This window comes from Salvelinus sp. IW2-2015, linkage group LG3 (assembly GCF_002910315.2).
Source record: "Salvelinus sp. IW2-2015 linkage group LG3, ASM291031v2, whole genome shotgun sequence".
Classification (NCBI taxonomy): domain Eukaryota; kingdom Metazoa; phylum Chordata; class Actinopteri; order Salmoniformes; family Salmonidae; genus Salvelinus; species Salvelinus sp. IW2-2015.
Genome location: NC_036840.1, coordinates 35,852,376 through 35,870,344, shown reverse-complemented (window position 1 = coordinate 35,870,344; position 17,969 = coordinate 35,852,376). Strand labels below are relative to the sequence as shown.

At 47.5% G+C, this 17,969-nt stretch overlaps 1 protein-coding gene across 1 annotated transcript in view; it reads right to left on the bottom strand.

Moving 5' to 3' along the window:
* LOC111980878 (protocadherin-7) overlaps positions 1 to 17,037 on the bottom strand; it is a 130,649-nt gene extending 113,612 nt beyond the window's left edge. Inside the window, exon 1 of the mRNA XM_024011926.2 lies at positions 13,036 to 17,037. Within this exon, the coding sequence (XP_023867694.1) occupies positions 13,036 to 16,101 (3,066 nt within the window). The 5' untranslated portion in view covers positions 16,102 to 17,037. The remainder of the gene's footprint in view (positions 1 to 13,035) is intronic.
* Between the last annotated feature and the right edge of the window lie 932 nt (positions 17,038 to 17,969).

The window sequence follows — 17,969 nt, the reverse complement described above, 5'->3', positions numbered from 1 at the left end:
GAAATTCCTCCGTGACGGCAAGCACAACAGGGTCATTGATGTTCTAGGGGACTGTGGGAATTAATCAATTTGACATTATCGTTTTTTTTCAAATGTTTTCAACCAGGGGAGCCAAGAGGGGCGAAGCAAGGTTAATATATTATGAAGTCGGTTCCCTTTCATCTGCATTTGCCAGGAAGATACCACTTGTTCATTGTTTCATTTGTTTTTCTATGGCAGTCTAATGCATTATTGATGGTTCTCTCTTACATGGGGCAAGCAGCACACTCTTGTTTTTTGGTCTGTCTCTCGTGTCTCGTTCTCCCCTCATCCTCTGTTTTTCTTGGTCTGTCTCTCTCGTTCTCGTTCTCCCTCATCCTCTGTTTTTCTTGTCTTTCATTCTCTCTGTTTTTAGTCCCTTATCATTCCCTGTCTCTTTTTCACTCACACACGCACGCACACACACACACACACACAACACTCTCTCTCTCAGTATCTGCCTCTGCATCTCTTCCCTCCCAAGCCTCCTCATCTCCCAACCCATCTCTCGCTCCTCTCCTCTATCTCCTCAGCACCAAACCAATCTCTGCCCCTCTCTCCTCTCCTCCAAAATCAAATGCTCTCAAATGTCTTTGCTCTTTTTCCTCGCCTGTCTTTTTTCTTGCAGTCTTTTCTTTTTAATCTCTCTTCCTCTACTCCATTCCCTCTCCTCCTGCCATTCCCCTCTCATTTCCCGCCTCTCCATCCCTCCCTCCCTTCTACTCTCCTTTTACTCTCTCTTTTCGCTACTGTCTCTAACAGCTTTCTAAAGTGCTGTATTCAGTGGGTTGTTTCTCAGAGTGTGAGGAGTGCTGTTGCTTACGGATGTCTCATCCATAATTAACAGGCCACTCTATTCGCTCCGCTGCGGCAGAGCCATGTATTGTATGTTGCTAGCTGTGCTGCTGCACTTTTATGTAATAATTTATTAAATGTTTTTATGTGCACGCTCGCTGCAGCGTTTTTTCTATAGACAAGTCCATTTGTTTGAAGTTCCGATACAGACACAAAACACACCGGGGTGTTGAGGTTTACAGACGCTCTCCTCGCCACCGGAATGTGCAATTATCCCTTCTTAAGCCTTCCTTCACTTTCTCCGTTCTCCATCACGGTTGTTGTGAATGTAACTCCCACTTGCGAATACAATATAGTGTTGCCTGGTCTCTATTGTTTATAGAATGTTGTTAGTAGCAATGGGTTTCCATGGCCGAGAAGCTGCACACAAGCCTAAGATCACCATGCGCCAATGCCAGGCGTCAGCTGGAGGGGTGTAAAGCCTGCCTACCATTGTAACTCCGAAGCAGCGGAGTGATGAATTACACTTCACCATCTGGCAGTCCAACGGACAAATCTGGGTTTGGTGGATGCCAGGAGAACGCTACCTGCCCGAATGTGTAGTGCCAAACTGTACAATTTGGTAGAGGAAGGAATAATGGCCTGGGCTGATTTTCATGGTTCGTACTTGGCCCCTTAGTTCCATTGAAGGGAAATCTTAACTCTACAGTATACAATGAGACTTCTAGACGATTCTGTGCTTCCGACTTTGTTGCAAAACGTTTCCAGTTTCGGCATTACAAATCTCCTCCGCGCACCAAAGCGAGGACCATATAGAAATGGTTTGTTGAGATTGGTGTGGAAGAAGTTGACCGGCCTGCACAGAGCCCTGACCTTAACCCCATCAAACACCTTTGGGATGAATTGGAACGCCGACTGCGAGCCATTTCCTAAATCGCCCAATATCAGTACCTAACCTCACTAATGCTCTTGTGACTGAATTGAAGCAAGTCCCCGCAGCAATGTTCCAACATCTAGTGGAAAGCCTTCCCAGAGAGTTTATAGCAGCAAAGGGGGGACCAACTCCATATTTAATGCCCATGATTTTGTAATGAGATGTTCGACGAGCAGGTGTCCACATACTTTTGGCATTGGAAAGTGCATATAATATTCTCTAACACATTGTTAAATTCCCCTGCATACTTGTCAAACGTTCACTGTTGATACTTGGTTGAGGTGGAGGGGAACTGAGTTAATGGCTGCCACATACAGTCTCCCGAGGTTAAGTTAATTGCGGGAATGGCCCTTGGCGTAGTTATGTGCCTCAATTATGGCATCAAGTGGTCATGTCTTTATTAAGATCACAGAGTAGTCTCTCTCTCTCTAGTTTCATGCTCTTGTTGTTTAGGGCCACCACAGCTAATCACGCTGGTGTTTAGGTAAAGCCCCCCCCCCCCCCCCCTTCAGTTGAGTTCATAAACACGCTGGTGTTTAGGTAAAGCCCCCCCCCCCCCCCCCCCTTCAAGTTGAGTTCATAAACACGCTGGTGTTTAGGTAAGCCCCCCCCCCCCCCCCTTCAGTTGAGTTCATAAAACACGCTGGTGTTTAGGTAAAGCCCGCCGCCCCCCCCCCCCCTCCCTTCAGTTGAGTTCATAAAACACGCTGGTGTTTAGGTTAAAAGCCCATATCCCCCCCCCCTTCCAGTTGAGTTCATAAACACGCTGGTGTTTAGGTAAAGCCCCCCCCCCCCTCTTCAGTTGAGTTCATAAAACACGCTGGTGTTTAGGTAAAGCCCCCCCCCCCTTCAGTTGAGTTCATAAAACACGCTGGTGTTTAGGTAAAGCCCCCCCCCCCCCCCCCTTCAGTTGAGTTCATAAACACGCTGGTGTTTAGGTTAAAGCCCCCCCCCCCCCCTTCAGTTGAGTTCAAATGTGTAATGAAATGCATAAGAATTCTCATTAGCTGGGAATAGAGTTACCAATACACGTAGAATGATTAGATTATATTTCTATGGAATTAAACATAGACGGTGAATGACGAGATGATTATATCTATGGAATGAAACTTATTTTTTCACAAGTTCGTCTTGTCCGTCACTGTTGTTGATATGGTTTTGCAATGCAGAGCCGATGGGATGGTGGATTAGGGATACGGTGTCATGTCTGATTGTCGAGAATTGCACAGCAGATCACATTGTATCGTGACTGCTAGAGACGGGGTAATCCACAATGTCAAATTGATCACATTAGATGGAAATTTCTATTCAAAAGAAATCAGATTTTCACCCCCTGTTTATTGAATTTACAGTGCAGGAAATCCAAAATGTAATCTATGATAATTTAAGGCTAAAATGAGGTTGAAATCTTTTGATGGTCTCGCTCACTCACAAACACCCACTGACTTATTTTCTCTCTCTTTCCCGCTACTTTCTCTTCTCTCTTGCTCTCTCCACCTCTCTCTCTATCTTTCTCTCACTCTCCCCCTAGAATCGAAAAAGACACAAGAAAGAGAGCCCTGTTTGTGGTAGACAGAATGGTCTCTACTGTTTCACAGGCAAGGTAGAGGGGGGAAGTAGAGTAGAGTCCCATTGACTGTGAGTCTCTTCTGCGGTATCAGGTTCCTCCTAGGTCTCCTTCAGCTCATCCTTCGCCTACCTAATCTCACAATAACCACCGCACAGGCAGCAGCCGGCTCAGGCTCAGTCCTCCAAGCAGGTAACCAGGCAACCAGCTGAGTTTAGCGGGCGAGGCGAAGCCTCCTCTTTTACTCATTAGTCATTAAGCCAGGCGAGCGCAGAGCGAGAAGCCAGCGTGTCACTGAGCAGCTGTCGAGAGTTAGAGCAGGAGGGTGATGTACCTGACATTTCAGCCCCTCCTGGAGGTCCACAGATTGGATCCGGGCCTGTTTTTTTTGTTCTCTTTCTTCCTTTTGTAGGCCTACTGCGACATTGTTCTCAGTTGTCATATTTCCCTAGCTAAGTCCCTGTTTTAAACAGGGCTTCAGTTGATGATCGTCATACTCTCAGGTTACCAAATGCCTAAAGAAAAATGATTGTCCAAGATTAGATATAAAAGAGAATAGCCCACCTGTCCTATCCAAAGCAACACTGTTTACTGAACAGGGATTTTTTAACTGGGTCCATTTAAAAGACTGATATACCGATCCAGGTGATATTATCTCTTCTAAACAATAGAGACCTGAGGCAGGTTGTAATCTATCCCTCTGCCTCCCCTCAGGGCATGTATAAAGCTCAGATCACTGAGTCAGCTGAGGCTGCCTCCCAGGTTAGGGTTGGTGGCAGCATGGACTGGACGTGGCCCCGTTTCCCTCACCGCCCTCTTCTCCCTCAGCTCAGTTCCCTTAGCACAGCTGTTGCTCCTATCATATCCTCCCCCTCCCTTCCGTCCCCTTCCCGTCCCCTCCCTTCCGTCCCTTCCTCCCTTCTGTCCCCTCCCTCCTGTCGCCTCCCTCCCCTCCTCCCGTCCCTTCCCGTCCACTCCCTTCGTCCCCTCCGTTCCCTCCCTCCCCGCTCCCCTTTCCATCCCTCCTCCCCTCGCGCCATTCCCCTCCCCCTGCTTCCCTCCCTCCCGTCCCTCCAGTCCCTTCCCTCTGTCTGTCCCTTCCCCCTCCCATCCCTCTCCTCCTCTCCTCCTCGTCCCTCCCGTCCCTTCCCTCCTGTCCCTCCCATCCCTTCCCGTCCCCTTTCACCACCCGTACCTCCCCTTACCGTCCCCTCCCGTCCCTCCCTCCCCGTTCCCGCTTCCATGCCCCTTCCCTCCCTCCCTCCCTCCCATCCCTCCCTCCTGTCCCCTCCCTCCCGTCCCCTCCCGTCCCTTCCCTTTTCCTGTCCCTTCCCATTCCCTTCCCGTCCCCTCCTCCCACCTCCCTCCCCTTTCCCGTCCCTCCCGTCCCCCCCTTTCCCCTACCCCTCATTTCCTCCCCCTCTCCTCCTGATCCCCTCCCCTCCCTTGCTGTTCCCCTCCCTCCCGTCCTCTGCCACCTATCAAGCCCCAGCTTACCTCATTTACATAGGCCGCATTGTATCCCTTACTCACCACAGTATCTGTCAAACAAACAACAGTCGCCCATGCAAATAGGGTCATTCTGTCTGTGTGCGCTGGCCACACACACACACAGGAAAGTGACAAGCTTTTTGTACTCTCGGTCCGGCGAGATCACAAAAAACCATATGGAAAACCCTCCATTTTGCCTGGAGGCTAATTTGTTTAAATCCAAAAAAAACTATGTAGCTACTTCAACCAACTTTTGAGGAAGCCACAATTGACCTCATTTGTTTTGCTGCCCTCCCCCCACCTTCCTGTGAACCTTAATTGTTCTAATCTACCTTACCTTGCATGTTTATAAGTAGTCTACGGCCTATATCTAAATGAACAGCCGCCAACACAGGCAACCTATGTTACTGCAAACGGTATGTTTCTTTGTCCCTTTTAATCGCCCATTAGCAACATATGGTACACCGTTTCCTCTGGTGTTATTTTAGTATCACAACTCAATGCGTTGGTCCTCTCATCTAGTTGGTTTTGAATCTGATGTCAAAGGGTTGAGGAAGCCCACAGTTTTGGCCATGTGTGACTCCCCTGTGGACGCTGATACGGGGTCGACTGAGAGACGAGACTCGAGGCTCGACCGGAGAGAAAACATTGGAAAACAACAAGGTGCCCCCGCACTTTAAACTCTGTACCGGCACCCCCCTGTATATATTATTATTTTTTACAGCTCCTCTTTAATGACTTGTTACTTTTATCTCTTATTCTTATCTGTATTTTTTTGAAACTGCACTGTCGGTTAGGGGCTCGTAAGTCAGCATTTACTGGAAGGGCTACTACACCTGTTGTATTCGGCGCATGTGACTAATAAAATGTGATTTGATTTGATTTTGTCACTGTGGATCTCATGGCCTACAGGATGCAAATCACTCTGCGATAATTGCAGTATCATTTATCTTCTATATTTTAATCCAATGCGGATCGTGCAAGTTGACTAGTTACTCTATGTGCTCAGCATGGGTGTTGGTGAATAATGGTAATTTCCCGTACAGGGAAACAGAACCATGAAGTACTGTATATACACAGGGAACAGAACCATGAAGTACTGTATATACACAGGGAACAGAACCATGAAGTACTGTATATACACAGGGAACAGAACCATGAATACTGTATATACACAGGGAAACAGAACCATGAAGTACTGTTAATACACAGGGAACAGAACCATGAAGTAGTAATACACAGGAACAAACCATGAAGTACTGTATATACACAGGAAAAACCATGAAGTACGTATAACACAGGGAACAGAACCATGAAGTACTGTATATACACAGGAAAGACCATGAAGTACTGTATATACACAGGGAACAGAACCATGAAGTACTTGTATATACACAGGGAACAGAAACCATGAAGTACTGTATATAACACAGGGAACAGAACCATGAAGTGAACTGTATATTACCACAGGGAACAAGAACCATGAAGTACTGTATATACACAGGAACAGAACCATGAGTACTGTATATACACAGGGAACAGAACCATGAGTACTGTAATAACAAGGGAACAGAACCATGAAGTACTGTATATACACAGGGAACAGAACATGAAGTATTGTATTACACAGGGAAACAGAACCATGAAGTACTGTATATACACAGGGAACAGAACCATGATAAAGAAGTACTGTATATACACAGGGAACAGAACCATGAAATAGTACTGTATATACAAGGGAAACAGAACCATGAAGTACTGTTAATACACAGGAACAGAACCATGAATACATAGTACGTATAACACAGGGAAACAAAGAAACCATGAAGTAGTACTGTAATACACAGGAACAGAACATGATACTGTATAAACACAGGGAACAGAACCATGAAGTACTGTAAATCACAGGAACAGAACCTATTACACAGGGAACAGAACCATGAAGTACTGTATAAACCAGGGAACCAGAACCATGAACAACATAGGGAACAGAACCATGAAAGTACTGGTATAAACACAGGGAACAGAACCATGAGTACTGTATAAAACACAGGGAACAGAACCATGAAGTACTGTGATAAACACAGAGAACACAGCAGAACCATAAGAAAGAAGTACTGTATTAAAACACAGGAACAGCCTGTGGTGTAGAGATGACAGGATGCAGATGAGATCAGCTGGTTGGTGTATCACTTATTATTTAGTAGTACGATGTTGCCTTGGTGCTGTGTTTACTGCCGTGCCCACTGACGCTAATTTGATCAAATTTGTCTCAGTGGGCTTAATTTACTTTACTGTGGAACAGCAGCAGTACACCAGGCATGTGTGCTCTGCAGTGAGACTCGAATGGCGGGAGATAGGAGGAGGAGAAGGTAGGCGAGAGGAGAGAGAGAGAGAGTGAGAGAAATACTCTTGAATTGCACTGGCCAGCAAATCCAGAATAATTTGAATTGGGAGATTTAAATACATTAGTTTTAGGCCAGTGAATAATCTTCGGATTAGGGTTACCTGACAGCTGAGCAGGCATGTAGGAGAGATGTGGAAGGAAGTAAAGAAGGAGGGAAGGAAGGAAGGAAGGAAGGAAGGAAGGAAGGAAGGAAGGAAGGAAGGAAGGAAGGAAGGAAGGAAGGAAGGAAGGAAGGAAGGAAGGAAGGAAGGAAGGAAGGAAGGAAGGAAGAAGGAAGAAGGAAGGAAGAGAGCGAGAGAAAATGGAAATGAGAGAGAGGAGAGCACAAGCCCCTACTCAATACTGAATGTGTTGGATTCTGTCTGACTAACTCTTGACTGCTGGGTGGATGACCAGGTTGAGTGTATGACAATGTACACAACATTCCTTAATTAAGATGTGACATACGTGGTATTACCACCTCATGCATTTCAGTGGCTTTGAATGAGCTGCACTGACTACCTGACATGAAAAAATGCCAGGCTTTTCGAGGGCAAGAAGTTTTTCTCAGGAATCAATCACCTTTTTAAGCCTGGTATTGTATACACAGTTGAAGGAGGCCTTGAGCAATCTCTCTCTTCTCTCTCTCTCTCTCTCTCTCTCTCTCTCTCTCTCTCTCTCTCTCTCTCTCTCTCCTCTTCTTACTCTCCTACTGGAAGGGAGGGGGAGGATATGATAGGAGCAACAGCTGTGCTAAGGGAACTGAGCTGAGGGAGAAGAGGGCGGTGAGGGAAACGGGGCCACGTCCAGTCATGCTGCACCAACCCTAACCTGGGAGGCAGCCTCAGCTGACTCAGTGATCTGAGCTTTATACATGCCCTGAGGGGAGGCAGAGGGATAGGATTACAACCTGCCTCAGGTCTCTATTGTTTAGAAGAGATAATATCACCTGGATCGGTATATCAGTCTTTTAAATGACCCAGTTAAAAATCCCTGTTCAGTAAACAGTGTTGCTTTGGATAGGACAGGTGGGCTATTCTCTTTTATATCTAATCTTGGACAATCATTTTTCTTTAGGCATTTGGTACCTGAGAGTATGACGATCATCAACTGAAGCCCTGTTTAACACAGGGACTTAGCTAGGGAAATATGACAACTGAGAACAATGTCGCAGTAGGCCTACAAAAGGAAGAAAGAGAACAAAAAAAACAGGCCCGGATCCAATCTGTGGACCTCCAGGAGGGGCTGAAATGTCAGGTACATCACCCTCCTGCTCTAACTCTCGACAGCTGCTCAGTGACACGCTGGCTTCTCGCTCTGCGCTCGCCTGGCTTAATGACTAATGAGTAAAAGAGGAGGCTTCGCCTCGCCCGCTAAACTCAGCTGGTTGCCTGGTTACCTGCTTGGAGACTGAGCCTGAGCCGGCTGCTGCCTGTGCGGTGGTTATTGTGAGATTAGGTAGGCGAAGGATGAGCTGGAAGGAGACCTAGGAGGAACCTGATACCGCAGAAGAGACTCACAGTCAATGGGACTCTACTCTACTTCCCCCCTCTACCTTGCCTGTGAAACAGTAGACCATTCTGTCTACCACAAACAGGGCTCTCTTTCTTGTGTCTTTTTCGATTTCTAGGGGGAGAGTGAGAGAAAGATAGAGAGAGAGGTGGAGAGAGCAAGAGAGAAGAGAAAGTAGCGGGAAAGAGAGAGAAAATAAGTCAGTGGGTGTTTGTGAGTGAGCGAGACCATCAAAAGATTTCAACCTCATTTAGCCTTAAATATCATAGATTACATTTTGGATTTCCTGCCACTGTAAATTCAATAAACAGGGGGTGAAATCTGATTTCTTTTGAATAGAAATTTCCAAATCTAATGTGATCAATTTGACATTGTGGATTACCCCGTCTCTAGCAGTCACGATACAATGTGATCTGCTGTGCAATTCTCGACAATCAGACATGACACCGTATCCCTAATCCACCCTCCCATCGGCTCTGCATGCAAAACCATATCAACAACAGTGACGGACAAGACGAACTTGTGAAAAAATAAGTTTCATTCCATAGATATAATCATCTCGTCATTCACCGTCTATGTTTAATTCCATAGAAATATAATCTAATCATTCTACGTGTATGTTTAACTCTATTCCCAGCTAATGAGAATTCTTATGCATTTCATTACACATTTATGAACTCAACTGAAGAGGGGGGGGGGGGGGGCTTTACCTAAACACCAGCGTGTTTATGAACTCAATGAAGGGGGGGGGGGGGGGGGCTTTACCTAAACACCAGCGTGTTTTATGAACTCAACTGAAGGGGGGGGGGGCTTTACCTAAACACCAGCGTGTTATAGACTCAACTGAAGAGGGGGGGGGGGGCTTTACCTAAACACCAGCGTGTTTATGAACTCAACTGAAGGGGGGGGATATGGGCTTTTTACCTAAACACCAGCGTGTTTTAGAACTCAACTGAAGGGAGGGGGGGGGGGGGGGCTTTACCTAAACACCAGCGTGTTTTATGAACTCAACTGAAGGGGGGGGGGGGGGGGCTTTACCTAAAACACCAGCGTGTTTTATGAAACTCAACTGAAGGGGGGGGGGGGGGGGGCTTTACCTAAACACCGCGTGTTTTGAACTCAACTGAAGGGGGGGGGGGGGGGGCTTTACCTAAACACCAGCGTGATTAGCTGTGGTGGCCCTAAACAACAAGAGCATGAAACTAGAGAGAGAGAGACTACTCTGTGATCTTAATAAAGACATGACCACTTGATGCCATAATTGAGGCACATAACTACGCCAAGGGCCATTCCCGGCAATTAACTTAACCTCGGGAGACTGTATGTGCAGCCATTAACTCAGTTCCCCTCCACCTCAACCAAAAGTATCAACAGTGAACGTTTGACAAGTATGCAGGGGAATTTAACAATGTGTTAGAGAATATTATATGCACTACAATGCCAAAAGTATGTGGACACCTGCTCGTCGAACATCTCATTACAAAATCATGGGCATTAATATGGAGTTGGTCCCCCCTTTGCTGCTATAACTCTTCTGGGAAGGCTTTCCACTAGATGTTGGAACATTGCTGCGGGGACTTGCTTCAATTCAGTCACAAGAGCATTAGTGAGGTTAGGTACTGATATTGGGCGATTAGGAATGGCTCGCAGTCGGCGTTCCAATTCATCCCAAAGGTGTTTGATGGGGTTAAGGTCAGGGCTCTGTGCAGGCCGGTCAACTTCTTCCACACCAATCTCAACAAACCATTTCTATATGGTCCTCGCTTTGTGCGCGGAGGGAGATTGTAATGCCGAAACTGGAAACGTTTGCAACAAAGTCGGAAGCACAGAATCGTCTAGAATGTCATTGTATACTGTAGAGTTAAGATTTCCCTTCAATGGAACTAAGGGGCCAAGTACGAACCATGAAAATCAGCCCCAGGCCATTATTCCTCCTCTACCAAATTGTACAGTTGGCACTACACATTCGGGCAGGTAGCGTTCTCCTGGCATCCACCAAACCCAGATTTGTCCGTTGGACTGCCAGATGGTGAAGTGTAATTCATCACTCCGCTGCTTCGGAGTACAATGGTAGGCGAGCTTTACACCCCTCCAGCTGACGCCTGGCATTGCGCATGGTGATCTTAGGCTTGTGTGCAGCTTCTCGGCCATGGAAACCCATTGCTACTAACAACATTCTATAAACAATAGAGACCAGGCAACACTTATATTGTATTCGCCAGTGGGAGTTACATTCACAACAACCGTGATGGAGAACGGAGAAAGTGAAGGAAGGCTTAAGAAGGGATAATTGCACATTCCGGTGGCGAGGAGAGCGTCTGTAAACCCTCAACACCCCGGTGTGTTTTGTGTCTGTATCGGAATCTTCAAACAAATGGACTTGTCTATAGAAAAAACGCTGCAGCGAGCGTGCACATAAAAACATTTAATAAATTATTACATAAAAGTGCAGCAGCACAGCTAGCAACATACAATACATGGCTCTGCCGCAGCGGCAGCGAATAGAGTGGCCTGTTAATTATGGATGAGACATCCGTAAGCAACAGCACTCCTCACACTCTGAGAAACAACCCACTGAATACAGCACTTTAGAAAGCTGTTAGAGACAGTAGCGAAAAGAGAGAGTAAAGGAGAGTAGAAGGGAGGGAGGGATGGAGAGCGGGAAATGAGAGGGGAATGGCAGGAGGGAGAGGGAAATGGAGTAGAGGAAGAGGAGATTAAAAAGAAAAGACTGCAAGAAAAAAGACAGGCGAGGAAAAAGAGCAAAGACATTTGAGAGCATTTGATTTTGGAGGAGAGGAGAGAGGGGCAGAGATTGGTTTGGTGCTGAGAGATAGAGGAGAGGAGCGAGAGATGGGTTGGGAGATGAGGAGGCTTTGGAGGGAGAGATGCAGAGGCAGATACTGAGAGAGAGAGTGTGTGTGTGTGTGTGTGTGTGCGTGCGTGTGTGAGTGAAAAAGAGACAGGAATGATAAGGGACTAAAACAGAGAGAATGAAAGACAAGAAAAACAGAGGATGAGGGGAGAACGAGAACGAGAGAGACAGACCAAGAAAAACAGAGGATGAGGGGAGAACGAGAACGAGAGACAGACCAAAAAAACAAGAGTGTGCTGCTTGCCCCATGTAAGAGAACCATCAATAATGCATTAGACTGCCATAGAAAACAAATGAAACAATGAACAAGTGGTATCTTCCTGGCAAATGCAGATGAAAGGGAACCGACTTCATAATATATTAACCTTGCTTCGCCCCTCTTGGCTCCCCTGGTTGAAAACATTTGAAAAAAAACGATAATGTCAAATTGATTAATTCCCACAGTCCCCTAGAACATCAATGACCCTGTTGTGCTTGCCGTCACGGAGGAATTTTCACATTACAAACGATGGCACTCACGGAGTCAATGAGAGGAGAGAAGAAGAGAGGGAAACAGAGGTAGGGATGGAAAGAGGGAGAATGTGTAAAAGATAAAGAGGGAGGTAGAGAGAGATAAAGGAGAAAGAGAGAGAGAGAGAGAGGAAAGAGGAACGGATGGATGAAGAGTTAAATGAGTCTAGCCTATAGAAGGGACGGAGAGAGTAAAAGAGAGAGCAGGAGGGAGAGGTTTAGGGAAGCCTGATTTCACTGCTGGGTCAGTGAATTGATACAGACACACCAGTGCCCAGGAATGTTAGATGTGACCTCCTGCCCAGATGTTCCTAGTCAAGCAGAATAAGCCGAGTAAAACACGATACCACGGATAACATTCCTTTACACAGACACTCCTGTGCCTCATTTTCACAACGCCTTCTTTTTATCCTTGCTTTTTCCTCTAATAATAATAAGAAGTAGTTAGCCGTGTTACAATAAGGGTGGGGAGAGACTTGAACTAGCAGAGGGGTGTCCTAGCTACCCTGCCACATTTTCCGCTGTGATAGAATAACTGCAAACCAGACCCTTATGCAAGCTGTCTACAACACTCAAAACACATATGTGTACCGGTCAGCAAATGTGCCGCCCCAGTCAAAGTAAACCGCCTCACAGTACCTGCTCAGTTAAAAGAGCTGGATATGCTTAGGCGGGTGGAAATGATATCCTGGGGTAGGCTACGCATGTCCTCGTTTCATTTTCAATATCACATGCGGAATGGCACTCCAAACCCCAACAGATCAATACAGCTAACTTGACACACATTAGCACCATGAAAGAAACATGACTACTGAGACTAGCCCTGTCAGGAGGCATTACGCTGGAGATAACACTAAGAGAGGGAGAAACATGAGAGACATTTGAAAATAGAATGAAGAAAGAAGAAAAAAATAATATATATAAATATTGAGTCAATATGTTCTTACCTGTTTGTTGTACTTGTTGATGGTTTGACTGCTGTACTCAGAGCAGTGGTCAGATCCAAGGGAAATGTTATCTCCGGTGCCAACGAAGGTGTTGGCAGGGGGCAGGTCCTGAACAGCCTGATGCTTTTTCCCGGCCGTGGGCGACTGGGGGTGGAGCTGGACCGTGGGCAGTGGCGAGCTGGACTTGTAGTGCCGGGCCAAATCCGGGCTTCCGGGCCCTCCGTTAACGGAGCGGTAACGGCCCATCCCGGGGCTGTCGGACAGCTTCTCATTGACGCCGTCGTAGCGCTGGCCGTTGGGCTTGGACGCCTCGACGGTGACGATGCTGCTGTACAACGGCTGTTTGTTCTTCTTGTTCTTCTTGGGCTTCTTGCCCTTGTCATGCTGCTGAGGGGTGAAGAAGTCCTCGTGGTCCTTCTTGCCCGCCTCGTAGCCATTCTTGTTCTTGGGGCGGCAGTAGCGAGCCATGACCACGATGAGGATGATGAGGATGACCGTCATGATGCCCGACACCACGCCGATGACGATGCTCAGCCGCTGCTTGCCCAGGTCGTAGTTGGGGTCACCGGCGATGTTGGTATTGAGCGGAGTGCCCAGGCTCTTAGCCACCTGGGCCTCAACGATGGTGGAGTTGGAGAGGGTCTCGTTGACATAGACGTGCACCAGGGTGGTGGTGCTCTGCGAGGGCTGGCCACTGTCGTTCACCTGGACCACCAGTCTATGAAGGCCATAGTGTTTCTGCTCCAGCTTCCCAACAAGTGAGATGACCCCGCTGCCCCCGTCGATCTCAAACAGTTTGAAAGGGTTGCCCCCGATGATACTATAGTTTAGGTCAGCGTTGATCCCTGTGTCGGTATCGGTGGCCATGACAGTTCGTACTACAGTCCTAACATTGCTGGAGGGGGGCAGTAGGGTGTATGAGCTATTGATGGGGAAGGTAACGGTCGGCGGGTTGTCATTGTCGTCCATCACGAAGAGTGACACGGTGGCAGTGGCTGATCTGGGTGGGTCTCCACTGTCCACAGCCTTGACCCGGAACGTGTAGGTGGTTTTCTGCTCGCGGTCAAATGACATGGTGGAGAAAATGGTTCCTGTGTCATTCTCAATGGAGAAGATCTCCTCCTCTTCCTCGATGAATAGGCTCATTTCTGCGTTCTGGCCTTTGTCGGCGTCAATGACGGTCACCATGCCAACAGGGCTGTTGGGTGTAAGGTTCTCTTTGACGTAGAAGGTGAACACGTCCTGCATGAATTTAGGCTCATTGTCATTCTTATCAGCCACTAGGACTACCACAGTGGCTGACCCCTGGAGTATGGGCATGCCCTTATCTTTGGCTATCACTTTGAACTGGTACCTCTCTGTTTGTTCTCTGTCCAGAATGGTGTTTACTCTGATGTCACCGTTGTCGGCATTAATGGAGAATATCCCATTCACAGAGGAATCGAGGGAGTAGGCGATTTCCGCGTTCTTGCCACTATCGGCATCGATGGCCAGTACAGTGGTCACCCTCTCGCCGGGGGCATTATTTTCTGGAAAGGACACCTCGACCACGTTCTGGCTAAAGATGGGTGGGTTGTCGTTGAAGTCGCCCACCTTTACGATGAGCGAGTTATTACTGGCCAGGCTAGGGCTTCCTGAGTCCACAGCCACGATGACCACGTTGTACTCCTGTGTGGCCTCGTAGTCCAGCGGCGCTGATGTATGGAGGAAGTATTTCTTCTTATTCATCTCACCCTCGATCTCGCTGGCCGGTTTGAGCTGGAAGGGCACGTCACCCACCACAGTGCAGGTCACGATGCCGTTCTCACCCTGGTCGCGGTCTGACACCTGGACTAAAGCAATAGGCGTGTCCACCACTACATCCTCAGCCACGTTGGCCACTCCATCCTTCAGGAAGATGCGTCCGATCTTACGAATCTCGATGGCTGGCACGTTGTCGTTCTCATCCTTGATGTTGAGGACCACGGTGGCCTTGTCCATTTTGGGCGGCTGGCCTCGGTCCCTCGCCATCACCGTGAAGCGTAGTTGACTCACCTCTTCGCGGTCAATACGATGGAGCACGCTCAGCCACCCAGAGGTCTCGTCCAGCCTCAGCAGCCTACGCACTGACTCTGTGGCCGCGCCGAATACGTACTCAATCTGACCGTTCACCCCAACGTCCGCATCAGCTGCTTTCAGCTGCAGGATGGGGGCACCAGGGGAGCTGTTCTCCGGCAGGTCAGCTTCATACACAGCCTTCTCAAAGCGGGGGCTGTTGTCATTCACATCAGTGATCATCACCCTCAGGATGGCCTGGGAAGAGCGTGGGGGGTCACCCCCATCCCTAACACGCAGGGTGAGCTCATAAGAGTCCCTCTGCTCCCTGTCCAGTGCCCCTTTAATGATGAGCTGCGGCTGCTTTTCCCCGTCGGTTGTGTCAGCAACTTGCAGTTCAAAGACGCTGCTCCTGCCTGCCCCCTCGTCGAATCTCCTGTCCGCCCCGCGCCCCCCTGAGCTTGAGCCCAGGCGCCTGGAGCTCTCCCCGCTGTCTTGAATAAGCTCATATCTCTCAATTCCGTTCCGACCGAAATCTCTGTCGGTGGCCGTGGGCAGGAGATAGAGAGTGCCAATCGGCCTGTTCTCCTCCACCGATAGGGTCAGCACGGGAGATGGGAAAGACGGGGTGTTATCATTTATATCTAAAATAATGACTTTCCCCTCGAACAGGTCAACCCAGCTCTGCGCCGGTCCAATTACTGACACTTCAAAATCTATGAAACACTCGTTTTCATCAAATATCATTTGGCACTGCTGTAATTTTTCACGGTCTATCCGCCGTTCATTGGTGGTCAGCTCGCCTGTTATATTATCTATTTTGAAAAAATCAGATCCGGACTCGAGGGTAAATGTCACCTCGCCAGACCCGGCAACGATTCCGAGGTCCACAGCTACGTTCCCTACCCTGACATCCGCGGGTCCCTCCTCAGCCAAGCGATATCGGAGCACTTGCTTGGCAGCAGGCTGATTCAGCAGCTGCAGGATGAGTATACCGTAGCATAAATAGTCCACTGCGCCAGTAGTCCTCATTGTTCCCCGCAATGTAATGAATGGATTTTAAAGCCTTGAATCAAATGAGGATGTCCTTTACTTGGTGGTATAGTGTTTGGAAAGCAATAATTTTCGTTCTCGGATTATTTGAAGTCCTCCATTTCAGGAGGTGTGAGACTTCATCCTCCGGACGTCTTCCCACACCGCTTCGACTGCACTGAATAAGAGCAAGTGCACGGGCTCTCCTCTCCCCCTTTTCCACTGAATTTATGTTTCTTTCCTTCTTTCAATAAAAACTGGGAAAAACACAATCGAAACAGTCCGTTCAGTCCGGTCATATCATATGTCATGAATTCATTAGGAATCCGAATATTTTATGCGCGTAAAGAGAAATGCTATCTTATTTAATTGAAATTTAAAATCAGTCCAAGTCTTTTCAGTTACAAAAAAATCTTCCAAGATTGATATAGAAATGATGTAAATGGTCAAAATCCCAATTTCCCCGTCCGAAGATATGTCCAATACGGAGTAGTGGCAATGAAATGCCCACACAGATTCCCAAGTTGTGGTGATACAGTAGCCTACTTTACGGAGGGGCTCGTCCTCTTACCTTGAAGCAGTGGAGAAGCAGTGATTGTGTGTCCAGTTGCCTATCCAAGCAGAATCCGAGCGCTCTGATTTATTTACCTCCACTCACTTATAACAAGCAGTCCGTGTTTTATAGTTCACACAGTTACAGGCAATCGGGAGAGGAATAAATAAAAAATGTACTCCCCAGCACAAAACCTCTGACCACGCGGGAATAACAAAAATGAAACAAACACGGACAATTGTAATTCCGATGTAGATATTGTGAAATTCCTACGAGAGAATCTTCTTACTGTCCCGCATTCTCAATCCAAGCGCCCTTTTCTCACCTGCATAAGCGCCGCGTGCGTTTGCAGCCCCTATCTGCGGCACTGTGAGAGCGATTCACAAATGATATTGCAGTCTCGCGCGCTCTCTCCACCCCCTCCAGTTTATTTCCCCAGCGCACGTAACCAGGTCTGAACTTGATCGTTATATAGGTTTAGTCTGGAGGGTAGCAGACGAAGTATGTGTTGAAATGAGAGGGAGAGAGGGAGGGAGAGAGAGAAATACAAATGTTGTATTTTTCTTGTTAGTATAAAGGGAAAGATGTGTTCACATACGACCCATTCGAATGGTCTTAGTCAGGGAGCGGGGGTATAGAGAGATGGTTTGGAAAATATACATTCTTCCATCGACCCTTTTACGGAGGATGGTGTTTCATTCATTCGATGCGTAAATTGCATTATGGCTTATAATGTGCCAATAGCAAATCTTCGATTGCCGCACTTGACATCATGGTGCATTGGTTATTACACAGGCATAGGATGTCTTTAGGCCTACAGTAGACGGTGCTATGAAACCCGTAAATCTATTTCTCACTAAAGTTGAGACAGTCGCCGCTCAATTTCGAATGATGGCTCGACTATATCAATGTGCTGCCAGGTCCATTTTCTGTCAAAGCATTTTCATAAACTTTTACGCATGTTTTACGCATGTACGATGCAATATCCAAGTCATATATTTAACCAGTTACGCTCCCTCGTCCATGATCTCTACATGATTCCTTTTTTTCCGAGGCTAGTACGAACAAACTGGGAGATGTGATGCTGAGTGCAGCGATGTGGTTACTCTCTGTGGTTAATGAATGTGTGTGGTCGCTTAACGCTTGATTCTCTCCGGAGCAACAAGCTCAGTGTATTCGCTTTCAGCTCTTTTTTGTCATCCCGTTTCTTTTGTTACCTACAGTAGTCTCTTATTTCCATGACTGGAGCCGAGACACCTCGGTGGATGGGTAGTCAGTGTCTGCGACTCCGCCACTGCGCAACCCACCCAGAACT